We start from the raw sequence: 19,347 nt of genomic DNA on the forward strand, positions 1-19,347 counted from the left end.
AAATGTATCTGATGTAATAAGGTATAACTTACGTTACTTATATATTAGGACTAGGTGTGCCCCTGTTACTTTTTAACGCGGTTAAAATCGTGGGGCACAGCTAGTTTAAAATAAAATCTGAGATGAGGCCCGTCTCCAACAGTGGGACAGTAATGGGTTGATGTATTTCCTTTCTACGGAACTCGTTTTTTATTAATGCATTTTAAGTAAATTTCACACCAATTTCCTACCAGACAGATGCAAATTTTAACTCGAAAATACATATTGATATAAGATTAATACGAATCAATATGTTAATTATAAAAAAATACATTGAGGTAAGGATGCGATCGGATGGTTTATCTTATATGTTAAATTCTCATGTCACAATGTTAGTGACCGTACTCTCCGAAACGGCTTTACCGATTTTCACCAAATTTTATATGGATTCAGTAGGTCGGAGAAAAGGCTTGTCCCTGTAGTTCCGGGACTAGAATACCGTAGCCCGTATCCCCTGCCTGTCGTAGGAGGCGACTAAAAGGGGGCTTCCGGGGTTGCGGGCGGCAAGAGTGGGAGCTCGAACCGTCCAGCTAGCGACCCCGGGAAGGACGGCGGTATGTGTGGTCGCATACCGTCGTAAACACTACATGGTGTGGGAGGAGCGAAAACTGCTCCCCCAGGGTAGAGCCCGATCGGGGCATCGCGCTTGGAGGGCTCCGGTTGTGTTCCGTCGGAGATCCCGGAGTTCTCCAACAAGCGTTGAGGACGGCCATCGGGGGGGTTTTAGTGCGGTAAAAATCCCACATAACCCGGCGTCGCTCCCACGTCGTCGGGTACCTTTTGAAGCTTTCCCCTCGAGAAAAAAAAAAAAAAAAAAAAAAAAAAAAAAAAAAAAAAAAAAAAAAAAAAAAAGGTCGGAGAATAGGCTACTATCTATATTTCATACCCCTAAGTGATAAATTGTTCACCCTTAACATTTTTTATATATATGCAACACAACGGTTGCCGGGTCAGCTAGTTTTGTTATAAGATTTTTTAAATGAATGTAGCGATCATGCATACACGTTTGGAAAATGGTAAAATGATATAATTTTTTATATGCAACATATTTACCTGAAGCCCACTCTTTCCCCGTCCCCTACGCTCACAAAGGCAGATTCGAGGATTCCAGTTCCGGTCTTTAAGATTCAAAATGTGTGTCTGCATTCTGCACTCTCATCTCATCTGGGACAACACTGAGAGGGGCTCCGGATCTTTCTTTTATAATATGGAGTAGCAGACGAGCATGCAGTCAACCTGATGGTAAGTGGGTACTGCTGCCCATGGACATGTGTAGTCGACTCCAGATAGGATTAGATGGTTTAAAGGTGGTAGAACCCTTTGTGGTTCGACTCGGCCGGCACCACCGCCACACCTAGTTCTACCTAATAACAGCAGTGTTAGGCGCTGCTGTGTTCTCGTTTGAAGGGTGTGGTAAGGGAGACATACTTTCCAACCTAGTTCTCAGGGTTGCGACGCTGTCCCTGCAGTTCCGGGACTAGAATAGGGCTACGGTATCCCTGTCTATCGTAAGAGGCGACTAAAAGGGGCATCCGGGGTTGCCGGCGGTAAGAGTGGGAGCTCAAACCGTCTGGCAAGCAACCCTGAGAAGGACGGCGGCATGTGTAGTCCACCAGGTGTGCGGAAGGGGCGTAAACTGCTCTCCCCAGGGCCCGACCGGGGCATCGCACTCGGAGGACTCCGGTTGTGTTCCATCGGAGATCCCGGAGTTCTCCACCAAGCGCTGAGGACGGCCACCAGGGGGGTTTTAGTGCGGTAAAAATCCCACATATCCCGCAGTCGCTACCACGTCGTCGGGTACCTTTTGAAGGTTTCCCCCTCGAAAACAAAAAAAGGGGTAGCGACGCAATTTGATCGACCTCAGCTCACCTCAGGAGTATGGTCTTGTATGGGTTGGAGATGACCATGGGCAGCAGTAACTTTACATCAGGTGAACTGCATGCTCGTCTGATACTCCTATATAAAAGAATAAAACTATTTCTTGAACCGATTTACGACATTTTATTATTCCCGCGCAAAATACAACGACAACGTCAAGAACGTTCTTTTTCTTTTTTATGCTAACTCTTACAATCGTACCAGCCAGTAACTACATAACTAAGAATTAATATTATACTAGCTGACCCGGCAAACTTTGTACCGCCTCAAAATCTATTTATCAAGTATATATTATATAATAAAATTAGCTGACCCGGCAAACGTTGTGTTGCCATATAAATAAAAAAAATGTTAAGGGTGAACAACCCTTATCACTTAGGGGTATGAAAAATAAATAGTAGCTGATTCTCAAACCTACTGGATATACATATAAAATTTGCTGAAAATCGGTAAGGCCGTTTCGGAAGAGTACAGTAACTAACATTGTGGCACGAGAATTTTATATATAAGAACCTTTTCCCACGGACTAAATTGTGAATCTAAACCATTCTCAAGTCCCCTTGAACACACACAACAAACATCAAAATCAGTCCAGTCGTTTAGGAGGAGTTCAGTGACATACACACGCACACAAGAAATACATATATAAAGATATAGCCTATGTTACTCGTGGATAATGTAGCTTTTGAATGGTGAAATAATTTTTAAAATCGGTCCAGTAGTTTTTGAGCCTATTCATTACAATCAATCAAACAAACAAAGTTTTCCTCTTTATAATATTAGTATAGAAAAATAACACAAGATAATTAAAGTAATACCATCATAAAATAATTTTAATAGATCTCTAACATATATTATCTATGTATATTACATAAAAAAGTCAGTTCAAATTTCTGCCGACGGCCAATAAGCTCTCGCCCCTACCTCCTACGTTTTGAATTAAAAATAAACCTGTTTAAATACATTCAAGAAATATATTCAATTATTCACTGACACACGTCACTGTAAACCAAATAATTCAAAAGTAATTTGTTTAAAAAAACATTGTGTGTTTCTACTGTGACATTGTTTTGTTTGTGTTTTTTTTCTCTCTCTATTTCTGTTGCTCTAACACTAATACTAAATGTATCCTATCCTTTATAACCTATTCCCTCTCTAACTTCACGCACACTATCCTTCTTTCTTCGCTTGTCTCTCTTTTCTTTTTCATGCATAGATTGTCTGGAAGAGATCGCTACTTAGCGACAAGACCGCCTATTGCATACTGCTTGATCTGTTATGTATATTGCTTATTGTTAAATTTCAACTGTAAGTGTGCAATAAAGAGTACCTTATCTTATCTTGTCACGGCAAGTGGTCACTGCTGCCCATGGACATCAGTAACCGACATTCTTTTTATAATGTAAGAGTGGCAGATGAGCATACAGTCCACCCGATGGTAAGTATCTACTGGACACATGGACATCTCTAATCAATCTCAGACAAGATAAGATTCGTACCTGAGGTCGGCCACAGATAGGCCGCTACCCCCAAGGACTAAGCTGAAATGCCTCTGCAAAGTATATCTCCCTTGCCACATCCTTAACAAAAACACAGCAGCACTTAACACTGCTGTTATTACGTTATACTTATAGACTCGAAGCCAATGTTAGGATTCTGACAACTTTTAGAATAAATCCTTTTCAAAAACAAAGAAAATTATTGGTAACGCCCAAAATATAAATAAACAAAGACACACCATTTTCGAAATTGTTGAACAATAGAAATCAAAATAATGTCGGACAAACTCCAAATTAACCGTTACTTAAATAATAATTTCAGGAATATAGTGTTTTTCAATTGATTTAAACATAATTAGCATTCATTTTATTGTCTGCCTTGCATTCCTCTTTGTTTTTCAGAGCAAACACAGCTGCGATATTACTTGATAAAATTAACGAATAACTTTGTCTCAATGTCATTTAATATCATATAATTATAATAAAATGGGCTCATATTCGAAATTTCGAGAATTCTTAACCAAACCGCTGTAAAGATTCTGAAAATGCAACTACTTGCATGCCATAAACGGCCAAAAGACAGGAGTCCACCGACCAAAAAAAAATTGTCAATAATGTCAATCTGACATCTGACATTTCGAGTAACATTTTTTTAAATTGTCAGTGATAAGCCAAAGATTATTATCAGTTCAGACGTTTTTGGTAAAAATTCCATAAAATCAAAAATGGGTTCGCCTGAAAGATCGCGTTGTGTATTTTGTAACATCGCCAATAAGTTAGAGGACACAGAAATTTTGTACGAAGACGACGAAGTATGTGTGTTCAGAGATATCAAACCAGCCAGTAGTTACCATATTCTGACTATCCCTAAGCGGCATATAGAAGACGCTAAAAGTCTAACTCCAGCCGATAAGGACCTTGGTAAGAGTCGTAATCCACTGCTTATTATTTTTATATTAAAGTAACAGACGAGCATGCAGTCCACCAGATTTTAAATGTCTACTGCAGTTTCTAGAAATTTTTAATTAATCCCACATAGAATTAGATATTCCTACCCGAGGTCGGCGAAAGATGCGCCGCTACGCCTGAGAACTAAGCTGGAACACCTCTGAAAAGTATGTCTCCCTTACCACACTTCAAACCAGAACACAGCAGCGCTACACTGCTGTTATAACAGAAATAGGTGTGGTGGTAATGCCGCCGGAGTCGAACCACAAAAGGTTCTACCTTCAAATCCTGCTTATCTTTTATTATTGAGGTTGCAAGCGAGCCTGCAGTCCACCAAATGTTAATTGGCTACTGCCATCCTTCGAAATCTGCAATTAAACCCAGATAAGATTAGATTCCAGTCTGAGGTTGGCAATAGATGTGCTTCTGTACTCCTGTACTCCTGAGGATTAAACTGGAATGCCTCGGATCAGTATGTCTCCATTACCTCTACACCCCTACCCTGGATCATTTTTATATAACATTCTTGCAATAAGTAAACGGTTGCCTGGAAGAGATCACGGCAGTAACCACTTACATCAGGTTGACTGCATGCTCGTCTGCTACTCATATATTAAAAAAAAAAAATGTAAAATTTTATCGGACCTACTGAGTATATACCTAAAATTTAATAAGAATTGGTTAAGTGATTTCAGAGGAATATTGTTACAAACATTTTTTCACAAATTATATATATTAGATGCAAAAGCAGTGATATTCCAAAGGTTTAGAAACTCAGCCTCTCGAACGAGGTATCCAAGGTTCAACTCCCAGGCACACACCTCACATAACCCGACGTCGCTCCCACGTCGTCGGGTACCTTTTGAAGGTATCCCCCTCGAAAAAAAAAAAAAAAGGGCACACACCTCAGATATTTCAAAGTTATGTGCGTATTAGAAATTATCACTTGCTTAAACGTTGAAGGAAAACATCGTGAAGAAACCTGCACACCTAAAAGAGAAGTCTACCAATACGCACTTGGCCAGCGTGGTGGACTATGGCCTGATCCTTTTCCTTCTGAGAAAAGGATCAGGCCATGCTCAGGATCAGGATCAGGATGCTAATTGTTTTTTTTCTAGTGGCGAGAATGCTGTCAGTTTCCCAAGAACTCTTATCGAAGAACAACCTGTCAGTAGAAGACGCTAGGTTCGGGTACCACTGGCCGCCGTTCCGGAGTGTTCATCACCTGCATCTGCATACCATCGCTCCGGAGTCCGAAATGGGATTCATCTCCCGGATGATATTCAAGAAGGATTCTTATTGGTTTGTTTCGGTATGTACTAAGTTTCTACTTTTTTTTTGACATTTAATTAGCAAACAGGTATACAAAATTTTAATTATTACGACGACCCGCGTGGCGGAGTGGTCACCATACCGGTCTGACGCGTAAAGGGTCCCGGGTTCGATCCCCGGCCAGACAGATATCTAAAAGATGAATTTAGATTTCTGTTTCTGGGTCTGGGTGTACACAAATACACATTTGACTATATGTGTGTCCATGGCACCCACGACAGGGAATCCTAGTGTGGGGCTGTGAGTGTAGAAAGTGTTTATTATTTTTTATTATTTACTTGCTTAACAGTAAAAGAAAGCATACCTGAAAGATCTTTAAAGTTGTTCATACGTGTGTGCAGAGAGGGCCCCACAACCACATCTATTTCTGTTATGACAACAGTGTTAAGCGCTGCTGTGTTCTGGTTTGAAGTGTGGTAAGGGAGACATGTTTCCTTTCCGAGGCGTTCCAGCTTAGACCTCAGGGGTAGCGGCGCATCTGGATGTTTTTTTTATGTATAATATAGGAGTAGCAGACGAGCATGCAGTCCACCTGATGGTAAGTGGCTACTGCCGCCCATGGACATCTGTGATCGATCCCAGATAGAATTACATATTCCTACCTGAGGTCGGCCACAGATGCGCCGCTACCCCTAAGGACTAAGCTGGAACGCCTCGGAAAAGTCTCTCTCCCTTACCACACCCTTCAAAACGGAACACAGCAGCGCCTAACACTGCTGTTATTAGGTAGAAATAGGTGTGGCGGTGGTGCCGCTGGAGTCGAACCACAAAGGGTTCTACCACCTTGTCGATGGGATCGACCTCAGGTAGGAATATCTAATAATAGAAGTGGACTGCATGCTCGTCTGCTACTCCTATATTGTAAAAAGCTTGCAACATACCTTTCCATCGACATACGAGAATAGGCATGATGATAAATTTTGAAAACCCCTTCTATAATGTAGATACATGTGTACCGATTCCAAAAATCGTATTATTTCGGTCATAAGTTCAGTATTAACGAAAATAATAGCATTTAGTCCATTGAAAAGTTACATTTGGGTATGCATTTGTCAGAGGACGCAATTTTATTTTTGGAGTTTACTCCTTAAGAAACGATTTGAGTTATAAGGCCCGGTACGGAAATTTTATGAGGAGTAAAATCAAGTGTAACACGAAAAGTTGAGGGCTTGAGGCGTAACGGTAACCAAAATATGAATCAAGAGTGCTTTTATTAATTTAAAATACAGTAAGTTCAAATCCCATATGAAAGTAATTATTACAATAAAAATAATTAGCAATATATAAAACATTAAAACGTCATTAACTAATTTGTTTACATTTTTGCATAAATTAAGTTATAGGTTTGATCATTTATAAACACTGAAAAATATGAACATTGGCGCCATAATATGATTAACAATCTTTTATGAACGTTTTTAAAGAAGAGTAACATATAAAATCAGTAAGCAATTGAATAAGATATAATATTAGCAAAATAAGTTTTTAACATAAAGAGGCTTTTGTAAGTTACTGATATATTAATTTAACTTATAAAAATGGATGCATTATTGATCAGCACCATCTATCAACGATAAACGGGCAAAATCAAAACAGTATTATTTAATATTTATTACAGAATTATTGCTAATGAATTATGTTCAAAATAAGTTATATAAAATTAGCAATACGTTTTAAATGAATTCTAGAATTATAAAACATTCAGAAACAATCCAAATTACATATAATAACATGTTTATTGAGTCTCATATAAATTTCATCCGTAAATTGCAACAAGGATATTTTATATATGGCAAAGAAATTATAATTATTAAGTTTTAAGTTATAAAACGTTTAACATTGTTTTAAATATAAATAATTATATTATATTAAAATTTACTTTAATATAAACAATTATATTAAGTTACCATTATAATATTTGGAACCAAAATACATAGATTGATAAACTTGCAAACTTACAATTTATAAAACTTGCCACTAGATGGTGCTATTTTATATTATTTTGTAACATACTTTATGTAATACGCATTATTGAAGTAATATAAATAATCCGAATAATTACAGATATATGTTTGTTTCTCTTATCATTTTAGCAGATGCGTTCATTTACCTACCCTTTTTTCTATTCGATATATATCATAATTATCATTCGTAAGGAGTAAACTCCAATCGTGCGTCGTAGCTGACACACACACATTTTTTTTAATGTGTAGGGGGGGTCAGTAGAAGCTTAAGTTCAAGTTTGTGGGGTCGGCACCCTTGTCCCCCGGCCGCCATCTTGGAAAAGGGGGTGCAAAGGGTTTTCGCGCTGTATCTCGTAAACTAGTTACCCTACAGAAAATTTAATCAAACATGAAATGTAGCAAATTAAATTTCCTACAATTTTATTTCTATTACTTTTTATCGTCAAGTGACCAACAAAAAAGTTATAAACAAAAATAAATGAAAATTTTGTAACAAATTTCCTTTTGGAGGTTATAACTTTTTTTCAGTTCATTTTACAATAAAATGACAATACAGCAATTTTGTAGAGGGTTTTTCAACGAACAATTTCCTCTATATAATTGTTTCATTTTATTTATTTATCTAGGTTTTACAGCGCTCCAAACTTGAACGGATTCTCGAATGCTCATAGGGATGCAATAAAAACTAAAAATTAGGCTTACTTTTCTATCTATATTTTTTTTATTCATACAATTTATTATGATCTTAACATTCCTATGCTATTATTAAACTATGTTTGACCCTTTTACCCACCACCTATGAGGTAATCCACGGGCAATTTCTAGACAAAATAATGTTATTTATTATTATATACTGAAAAATGTCTATCAGTTATTATTTTTTCATTCTCTTCGATGGTCCAGGCTGCGAGAAAAAATCTGAATCAGTATCCGAGGTGAATTTTTGTAGTATAATGGGAGTTGGTATTGGCGTCATTGTCGGTAATTCATCTTCTAATTCATTTTCTTCAAGTAATGTTGATATGTCCACGATGTTGCTGCAGCTTTCACCACCACAATGGAGGCAAACTGGTGAACATTTAAGGCCTGCTTTTCGGCAACCGCACGCACTTCCACAATTTCCTTTGCATCTGCAAAAGATTAATTTCATAAGCTCGGGGGGTGCTGGAGGCATGGAAGCTTGGATTGGCATCCAAAATTTTCCATGCTTTTTCCAGCCCCATTCTTCTGGATCACAATATTTACCGAGCCATAACTGAATCTGGTGATACACTCGGAAACTGTGGAAACGGGCTGCATCTTGTGTTGGAGGAAGTGAAGAGAGATTAAATGCATTTTTTGTCACTGTCTTAGCAAATCGTTTGTATCGCAGAGTGTCTAGAGTATCGTCTTTATTTCCGCCATATAAAGAGACGAAAAAACGTTCGCCAACAACACTGAGTAACGATGACTCGACTTTCTCACTCATAAATAATTTAGTTCCACTTGCTAACTCTGGATGCTTCTGCAAAATTTTTATAAATTTGACTTTGCCCATGTTATACGCTGCTGACGTTGTGTCGCATCCTGAGAAGGCATGGAGAAACATTAAATTCTCAGCTATTACGTCGTCATATTTAAAACTTGAAGGACAGTACAATTGTTCGGACGTACGCCCTTTTGAAGGTTTTAAAAAAAATACATTTGTTTGATTCCTTCCTAATGCCGTCAGCAATACAAGGATGTCGATGTCTTCTGCTATGATTGTCACCGAATCATATGACTGTGATGCAGCAAGCGCACAACGGACGATGACTGCATCTGCATCCGATTCAGCCTGGTCGACAGTAAAATCCACCTCTGATAGAGTTACCTCATAGGTGGTGGGTAAAAGGGTCAAACATAGTTTAATAATAGCATAGGAATGTTAAGATCATAATAAATTGTATGAATAAAAAAAATATAGATAGAAAAGTAAGCCTAATTTTTAGTTTTTATTGCATCCCTATGAGCATTCGAGAATCCGTTCAAGTTTGGAGCGCTGTAAAACCTAGATAAATAAATAAAATGAAACAATTATATAGAGGAAATTGTTCGTTGAAAAACCCTCTACAAAATTGCTGTGCTGTCATTTTATTGTAAAATGAACTGAAAAAAAGTTATAACCTCCAAAAGGAAATTTGTTACAAAATTTTCATTTATTTTTGTTTATAACTTTTTTGTTGGTCACTTGACGATAAAAAGTAATAGAAATAAAATTGTAGGAAATTTAATTTGCTACATTTTATGTTTAATTAAATTTTCTGTAGGGTAACTAGTTTACGAGATACAGCGCGAAAACCCTTTGCACCCCCTTTTCCAAGATGGCGGCCGAGGGACAAGGGTGCCGACCCCACAAACTTGAACTTAAGCTTCTACTGACCCCCCCTACACATTAAAAAAATAAAATTGCGTCCTCTGACAAATGCACACTAAGGCCTAAAAAATGTAACATTTCAATGGACTAATTTGTTTATAGCCATTTTGAATTAAGCGCGAAAACGCTCGCGAGTGTCATGGCGTCCGTTGGTGACGTCACGTTAGAACATCCCATACAAAATTTCGAGCAATTCAGTGACATACCCAAAAATGACGTCATTCGCGCCCCGACTAGCGTTTCAGACAAGATGGCCGACTGCAGTATTTTATACTTGAAAATATAATGAATCTTAAAGTTTTTTTTTTAAACTGAGTCATATTTGAGAATCCCTTCAATATATTGTGTTTTCTAAAATCATTTATTCTATGATTTAATACTGTCATCATGTCAATTGCTTAACGCTAGAATTAGTTGTGGTTTGGTACCTTTTAGTGTTAGATTGCCCACTCTTCAACATTCCACTTGGCATTAGAATAAACTCCTAATTTTTATTCTCCTTTTCAGCCTGAATATATAGAATCAAGACTACAATAAAGTCTAGAAGATTAAATTAATTAATTAGTAAGTCATTATTTATGTATACGGGCTCTAGGTAAATTATTACGCAGTAGGTATATAGATATGGTTTGTAGGCAATTTAGCAGTGGAAATAAATTATAGTAAACTAGCTGATCCGGCAAACGTTGTGCTGCCATATAAATAAAAAAATGTTAAGAGTGAACAACCCTTATCACTAGGAGTATGAAGAATAGACAGTAGCCGATTCTCAGACCTACTGAATATGCATATAAATTTGGTGAAAATCGGTAAAGCCGTTTCAGAGGAGTACGGTAACTAACATTGTGACACGAGAATTTTATTTATAGTAAATGAAACTAAAAAGTTATTTCTGAAATCTGCCGTGCAGTAACTTTGCCATGAACTTTCTGTAGGCGCTCGAACACCGCCTCTAAAATGGTTAATCCTGATGATGCTGATAAGGAAAATGGAACAAAATTATTAAAATCGTGTAATGTCGTCGGTTCTTCATAATTGTTAAACCTACACCATAGATAAGTAAAGATACTTCGCCGCCTTGAAATTGAATGAAGCCACAAACGGCTTATTAGTAAGTTCTTTTAGAAAAGATTACTCTAAGTAAAGATTACTCACTCCTAACAAGAAAATGTACCCAGCTTTGAGAATTGAAATAGTTGCGTAAAAAAGTTTTGCCACGTCTCCGTGCTAAAATGTCCCTAAAATATTAGAAATAATTATTTATTCATTATGTAAATTGCGCAGTATTACTTATTTATTCGTAAATTTTCTCTAAAAATGTTTTATTTGTCGAGAACTCAAAAAAAGAACTTACTAATAAGCCGTTTGTGGCTTCATTCAATTTCAAGGCGGCGAAGTATCTTTACTAATCTATGATTTTGCGAGGTAATTTATTAAAAATATCGAAGTGTATTATTTTACACCAATTAATGTAATACATTCTTATTTTACATACAACTGTTAATTATCCAATGTAAATATTCATCCGAGACTTTCGTTGTCAACATGATTTGCATTTTACAATGCGTAATTGCAATATACTGCTTATATCGATAATTGTATATTTTAAAGGCTTTGTTGACGTAAATGCTGGGTTAATAATAATTAAATTTAATTAATAAAAATGGGCGTTCACCTAAGCCCTTTATTTACTATTCAGGTGGTACAAAATGTTAGTACAATATTAAAATACAGTATTCTTTTAGAATAAGAAAACATTAGATAATTTCACACAATTTACTGACCTTAAATCTATGGTCGTACGACTAAAGTGTACTTAGTCGGGTCCAACGGCTAGCTGCGCAGTTATGAGATTGCTTTATGGCAGCTGGCACTTGATAGCCATGATATTCTATCTGTAAATACTTTTCGTAACATAGCTGTTTTGCGCTATTATATATATACTTTATGACGTTTATATGAGGACCATATGAGGACAATACCAATACCTACCTCGATAAATAGTAAAGTATTAAATTGCCAATTTCTGTAAAAATGGTTCCTTCATAAACTGGTAGTTGTATTCGTAAATTGATTATTTAAAGTCAAGCTTTCTGAAAATTTGCCTCCTATTTTTTAAGTTAAAGGTGGGTTCTAAACCCTTTGTGGTTCGACTCCGGCGGCACCACCGCCACACCTATTTCTACCTAATAACAGCCGTGTCAGGCGGTGCTGTGTTCTGTTTTGAAGGGTGTGGAAAGGGAGACAGACTTTTCCGAGGCGTTCCAGCTTGGTCCTCAGGGGTAGCGATCTCAGGTAGAAATATCTAATCCTATCTAGGGTTCATTACAGATGTCCATGGGGGGCAGTAGCCACTTACCACTATATTATAAAAAAATACAGAACTTTTTTATATGATTTTATTAATAAAACATACGCTTCGCTTCCAAGCAATTAAAAAATTATATGCCTTAAGGAGTTCTATAATTTAGGAATTCTTAATAGTACTTACGTGAAATCTACAAAGTGATGAAATATAGGGCATTATTCATGAAACCTTGAAGCGGTGCATCTTTAATAGATGCTTCTATCATGATAAATTAAAATTATTTTATATTATTTTACCATGAAATCAGATCATCATCAACCCATTACTGTCCCACTGCTGGGCACGGGTCTCCTCTCAGAATGAGAAGGATTAGGCCATAGTCCACCGCGCTGGACAAGTGCGTATTGGTAGACTTCACATACCTTTAAGATTTTTATCTCAGGTATGCAGGTTTCCTCACGATGTTTTGAAATCAGATAATACGCGGTATTGTCATTGAATGCGGGACCGACTAATGGCAACGAAGCCTTCCAAAAATAAAGCTAAATGTGTAAAATATTACATAATAGTTAAATATTGAATGATTCTTAAAATCAGACAGTTGCAAAGCGTGAGGCTTTAAGGTATGTGCCTTACGACACCAAACCAGAACACTGCTGCTATAACAGAAAAATTGGTGTGACGGTGCCGCCGGAGTCGAACCACGTAGGCACAGTATAAATATCTATACAGCATTGTATCTTCATACAAACGCACGGAACGCAAGTTATACCTACACGCCTCGATTTCGGTATGCGAAAAGGCGCGAATGTGCCGCAGTGATGAGCGGTCGGAGTGGTGGTTTTTAGGCAGTGTTTTTTTATTTACTAGTCTGTACTAGTAGGTGCCATCACACTTTGTTTCTTTTTTTAAAAGATTGGTATTTAGATTTTTTATCGAGCAAAATACCTGGATTCATAAATAAATAATCGCATAGGACGAAGGAAAATGACATACGAATCATAATTTAGCCAAAGCTATTCTCGTTGAACATGAACAAATTATAACTATACTTTTCATACTTACTAATTTGCAACTTTTTATTGTAACTTATTAATTTACTTATTATTTTCCTCTAAAACAAAATGTCAGTCAACCCCTCGCCTACTATGGAGTGGCTATGTAAAGGCTAAAATATAATATCTACAATAAAAATATTAGAAGAAAGTCAGACGTAATATACAGAGGATGTAAAATACTGTGGGCGCGCAGCCCTAACGCTAACCCTTGCCCAGCGCTCCTGTAGGTATATAAATCAAGGACAGGGCCGAGTTACAATACTGTATAGATCCTTATACTGTGACTTTGAATTGTATACTATTTTACTCAATGGGGTAACTATATTAATGCCATTAAATTATATGTACTATTTATTTATTTGTGATGTAGATAATATTAAAGTGTTGTAAAAAGAAGCTTAAATAAATTGTTTTCTTTATACTATTGTTTTATTGTCCTCCTATTGATAAATTGAATCCACCATTATTGCTAGGATTTTGCAGACAAACTATTTAATATGTACTACAATTTCTAATCTCTTCCTTTTTTTATAATATAGGAGTAGCAGACGAGCATGCAGTCCACCTAATGGTAAGTGGCTACAGCCGCCCATGGACATCTGTAATCAACCCCAGATAGGATTAGATATTCCTACCTAAGGTCTGCCACAGATGCGCTGCTACCCCTGAGGACTAAGCTGGAACGCCTCGAAAAAGTATGTCGTCCTTACCACACACTTCAAACCGGAACGCAGCAGCGCCTAACACTGCAGTTATTAGGTAGAAATAGGTGTGGCGGTGGTACCGCCGTAGTCGAACCACAAAGGGTTCTACCACCTTCAAACCATCTTCTTTATTGTTGTTAAGTGTCTTCCTGCTAAGTTAGGAATAGTCCACGCCACACTGCTAGTCCGCTCTGAAGTTGTTGCGCACAACTACAAACATATACTCCGTAGCAACGTAAGGGCATACTAAAGCAGCTATGTACCCGTGGACGAGAGCAGCGGAGGGTGCCGGGAGGGGTACCGCTGGCGTCGTCCCGCTAAAACATAATTTGCTAAACGACGCGATTCGTTTATATATTCAGAGCGGACTAGAAGTTTTACGCCGACTATACAACATTTATTAATTACGAAAATACAGATTAAAAAAAGGTCAAAAATCATTGAAATGCAGTCAGGCCAGTCTGGTTCTAGCAGCCTCAACAATAAATGGATAATCTTTTTTTTTAACGAGGGGAAACCTTCAAAAGGTCGGATACCTTGCCGTGGGAGCGACACGGGGTTATGTGGGATTCTTACCGCACTAAAACCACCTGGATGGCCATCCTCGGCGCTGCGTAGAAGACTCCGGGATCTCCAAAAAAACGCAACCAGAGTCCTCTTAGCGCGTTGCCCCGTCGGGCTCCACCCAGGTGAACATGACGATCGCCACACTGTCTGGTGGCTACGATGGTATGCGACCACACATACATCCGTCCTTCCCGGGGTCGCTGACCCGTCAGTTCGAGCTCCCACTCTTGCCACCCGCAACCCCGAAAGTCTCCTTTTAGTCGCCTCTTACGACAGGCAGGAGATACCGTAGTCCTATTCTGCTGGTACTACAAGGACGATAAATGGATAATCTAGAGATAGCATAATCTACTACTGACCTGAATATAATAAGCAATAGAATATTTCACAAAGTAATTGATTGCTACATAATTAAAGATAATAGAATATTGTGATAAGTACTATTACAAAACTGATTTTAGTAATTAATATAACAAATTGATTTAATATATCATTGACTTCAGTAATAATTGTGAAAACCATGGATAAGTATAGATATCTCACCGCCTTGTAATTGAAGGAAGCCATTAAATGACTTAAACGGCTGACATTTCTGTCAGCCGTTTAATGGCTGTCATGGTGTAATTTACGCGGAACAATGCCGACATGCGCAGTTAAGACACGAAATCGAAGAAAAAGTGCGAAGAAATATCGTTTCATTCGTGAATGAACTAAAAACTAATTTTTTTAAATATTTTTCAAACACGTGAATATACATATTCTTGTTATTGGTAGAAGCGAGTAATCTTTACTAATCCGTGGTGAAAACTATAAATATTTTATTATTGTATGTTGAACTAAGATTACGGCGAGTCCAAATTTTTTAAAAGGTATAAATAAAAAATTACATGAAATCCTGCCTAAAATTACGAAGTTTCTAATTGAAATTGCAATTATTCCTAATCCAATGATATTTTTAACCGACTTCAAAAAAGGAAGTTTCTCATTTCAAAGGTATCTATATGTTTTTTTTAACGTTTTGTTTTTTCATAATTTAATAAATAAAATGTTGCCTTGCTACAACTACAAAATCCTAGTTTGATCAGACCTCTTTACATATTATTATATTATTTTGCAGGGGCAACAATACCCTTGTACAACCAAAAACACCTTGGTCAGACATTATAGCTTAATTATAACTATTGAAATTTTGTAAGAATGTACATATTCATTAATATATTTATCGAACGCTTCTATTAAGCAAGTTAAATATAGGTAACGGAAAATTAAAAAAGTTGGGCAAAATAGAAAGAATTTAAACCAGGGTCAAAAGTAATAAAAAAACTAAAGATAACAATTTTCAAGTGACATTGACAAATACTTAGTTTAGACATTGACAGTACAGTTTGAACTTTGATAAAACTCTAACAAGTTTTGTAAATACTTGAGTGATTAACTGAAAAATATGTTAATGAGTCATTTACCCACATCTAAAAGATTTGTGAAACCACGTTATTGAGTGTAAAATGTCGAAGTTATCTGAAATCCGGGCGTTATTTGAAGCTAAATTGAAAAGTTCCTCGGAGTCGTTCGATCCTAGGGACTTGGAGCGCGTAAAAAGCGATAAATATTTGTACAGAGTGCTGGAACACTATGATAACGACGTGCAGTTGGCAGTGGACATGCTGTGGGAGATAATGGTGTGGCGAAAAACCGAGAAAATCAACGAAATTACCGAAAAAACCGTCAACATAGAGTATGTTCGAGAGGGTTTATTCTTTCCGAGAGGCCGCGACATAGACAGCTGCCTGATTTTTATTATGAAGTCAAAAATTTACGTCAAAGGTCAAAAAAATGTTGCGGAGCTTAAAAAGGTAATAATTTACTGGCTGGAAAGATTAGAAAGAGAAGAAGATGGGAAAAAAATTACAGTTTTCTTCGACATGGACGGATGCGGCTTGAGTAACATGGATATCGATATAGTTATGTACATGGTAACATTATTTAAGAATTACTATCCAAATTTCGTTAACTACATCATTGTGTTTCAACTGCCTTGGATTCTGTCGGCCGGGTTTAAAATTGTTAAGAGCATTCTCCCCGCGAAGGCCGTGGAGAAACTAAAGACAATAGGGAAAGATAAATTAAAAGAAATCGTTGCACCAGAGCAGGCCTTGACATGTTGGGGTGGTAAGGACGATTACGTATTCGAATTCATACCTGAAAAACAGACCGAATCAACCGCAAAAAAGGTTACATTCAAAGAGAACGGTACACACTCTCTCGGAGAGCTACTCAGCTTAAGCACCAACATAGTTGAGTTTAAGACAGACGGGGACGAAATATCCGGTGAGTTCACAATAAAGAATATGGATGACAGTGCCATTTCATTTAAAATCCGTACAACGTCGCCAGAGAAGTACAGAGTGAGACCCAGCTCGGGATTGCTTGGTATCGGGGCGATGCAAACAGTTATCATAACGGTTCAGCCAGGTTTCAATGTTAGTTGCGTGAATAAAGACCGCTTCTTGGTACTAGCGCTACAAATCCCAAAGATTGATATCTCGCAGACCGAATTGAGTGAGTTATGGCAGAGCTCATCCAAAAGCAAAGTGGATGAGTACAGACTCAAATGCCAGTCTTCGGAAAAAGAAAAGAATACACTGAATCACGAATCAAATTCCCCCGAGACCGATGTTGCGGTAACGATTAAGAAGATACATAACGATTTCGAGGCACTTAACAATGAAGTTAGCAAGCTGAGGATGTATCAAATTGTAACGATTTTTCTGAGTGCCATCGTTGTTCTACTAAGCATTCTAATATATCGTGAAGTGGGTAACGAAGATGGGAGTTGTACAAGAATTTAACAGTTGAAAATTTTAAGTAGCACTTTAAAAGTGCAATTAAGTGGAGCAATATGATGGACCAAAGAGAGAGCTTCTAAACTACTTCTATTAGAACCAGGGTTTGTCAGGTCGGAGCAATCATTTATCATATTTAGTCCACTATAATGTTACATAAAAAAAAATCCAAGGTATGTGAAGTCTATCAATACGCACTTGGCCAGCGCGGTGGACTATGGCCTAATCCTTCTCATTCTGAGAGGAGACCCGTGCCCAGCAGTGGGACAATTATGGGTTGTTGATGAAAATGTTATATTAATTAAAACGCTTTCTACACTCACAGCCCCACACTAGGATTCCCTGTGTCGTGGGTGCTATAGACACTCACTTAGTCAAATACACAAACACCCAGACCCAGAAACAAACATCTAAATTCATCATTTAATGTCTGTGTGGCCGGGGATCGAACCCGGGACCCTCTGCGCATAGACCAGTATGGTGACCGCTCCGCCACGCGTCAAATTAGTTGGAGGGTGCAATTTTTTTTATTGGTTGTCAACGGGGTTTGTGTAACGTTAAATCTAGTTATTTTACAGTAATATCTAGTTAGTTTCACAGATAATTGGCTAAGCGCAAGTAGAACTCCCACATGGATGCTCCCATACCATCTAATTTTCTATAATTTTTTATTTTTAGTATTTGTTATAGCGGCAACCATTATATACATATTTTGTGAAAATTTCAAGTTTGTATCTATTATGCTTCATGAGATAGAGCCTTGTGACAGACGGACAGACAGCAGATGTATGTGTTATAGAGTTCCGTTTTTATCCATCGGATATGGAACCCTAAAAATGATTAGAGCATTTTGAAAAGTGTTTTCCTTGGCCTTTTTCAAAATTATGGCCATGGGACAAGAATTGTGACCCTACAAACTTGGATTTAGCTTCACACAAACTTTGACTTGAAAAGTAAATACCAAAATTTGTAATGGACTAGAAATATGAGAAACATATTGATTTATATGTCATGTCACTCTCAATTTAAATGAAGCCAATGACACCTCATATGTTAATCCGTCAAGTTGTGCTGCAGCGTGAAAAAGCATGAGACATACATACATACGTACGAAACATTACCCTCTGCATTTGAGTAAAATCATAATTAACTTTGCCTTCCCTATTTATATACTCAATACTGGATATAAATGTAATTAAAAGTATGTTACAAAAGTCATTTATTGCATTCATAGGAATAGAATTGCAAAATATTAATTGATAGTTAATAAAAGATAACTGAAAGAATAAGATAAGAATATATATAACCAGGTGTTATTTCTACCTCATAACCGCAGTGTTAAGCGCTGCTGTGTTCTGTTTTGAAGGGTGTGGTAAGGGAGACATACTTTACCGAGGCGTTCCAGCTTAGTCCTCAGGGGTAGCAGCGCATCTGTGGCCGACCTCAGGTAGGTATATCTAATCCTATCTGGGGTTGATTACAGATGTCCATGGGCGGCAGTAGCCACTTACAATCAGGTGGACTGCATGCTCGTCTGCTACTCCTATATTAATAAAAAAAGGTGTGAATAAGTTACTTAAACTCGAAAATTCACACTTTTCATTGCAGCTATTTGTACTCGTCGGTGAGAGTTGTTTAAACATTTACAAATTGTGTGTGTGGTAATGAAGACCTATATATATTATATTATTAACACTATAAATAAAAAATCCTATTGCTTATTATGATAAAAATATATAAATGTAAACATATTTGTATATGTAGGTCGGCTTATCAACTATCATGTTGTTATATTATCATGTCTGGTATAGT

The 19,347-nt window shown here is 37.3% G+C and overlaps 3 protein-coding genes across 3 annotated transcripts in view; 2 read left to right on the top strand and 1 right to left on the bottom strand.

Annotated features, from left to right (window-relative positions):
• LOC140755632 (uncharacterized) overlaps positions 1-19,347 on the bottom strand; it is a 224,412-nt gene that overhangs the window by 180,755 nt on the left and 24,310 nt on the right. The window lies entirely within an intron of this gene.
• LOC140755586 (adenosine 5'-monophosphoramidase HINT3) lies at positions 4,051-11,172 on the top strand. The gene is made up of 3 exons (XM_073090868.1): positions 4,051-4,337; positions 5,483-5,676; positions 10,563-11,172. Exons 1-3 carry the CDS (start codon positions 4,142-4,144, stop codon positions 10,590-10,592), a joined length of 420 nt encoding a protein of 139 aa, XP_072946969.1. The 5' UTR covers positions 4,051-4,141; the 3' UTR covers positions 10,593-11,172.
• Positions 16,071-19,093, top strand: LOC140755421 (motile sperm domain-containing protein 2-like). The gene has a single exon (XM_073090627.1). It carries the CDS (start codon positions 16,198-16,200, stop codon positions 17,539-17,541), a length of 1,344 nt encoding a protein of 447 aa, XP_072946728.1. The 5' UTR covers positions 16,071-16,197; the 3' UTR covers positions 17,542-19,093.

This window comes from Epargyreus clarus, unplaced genomic scaffold (assembly GCF_041222505.1).
Source record: "Epargyreus clarus isolate Ecla_fem2 unplaced genomic scaffold, WU_Ecla_fem_2.2 ptg000033l, whole genome shotgun sequence".
In the NCBI taxonomy this organism is placed as follows: Eukaryota; Metazoa; Arthropoda; class Insecta; order Lepidoptera; family Hesperiidae; genus Epargyreus; species Epargyreus clarus.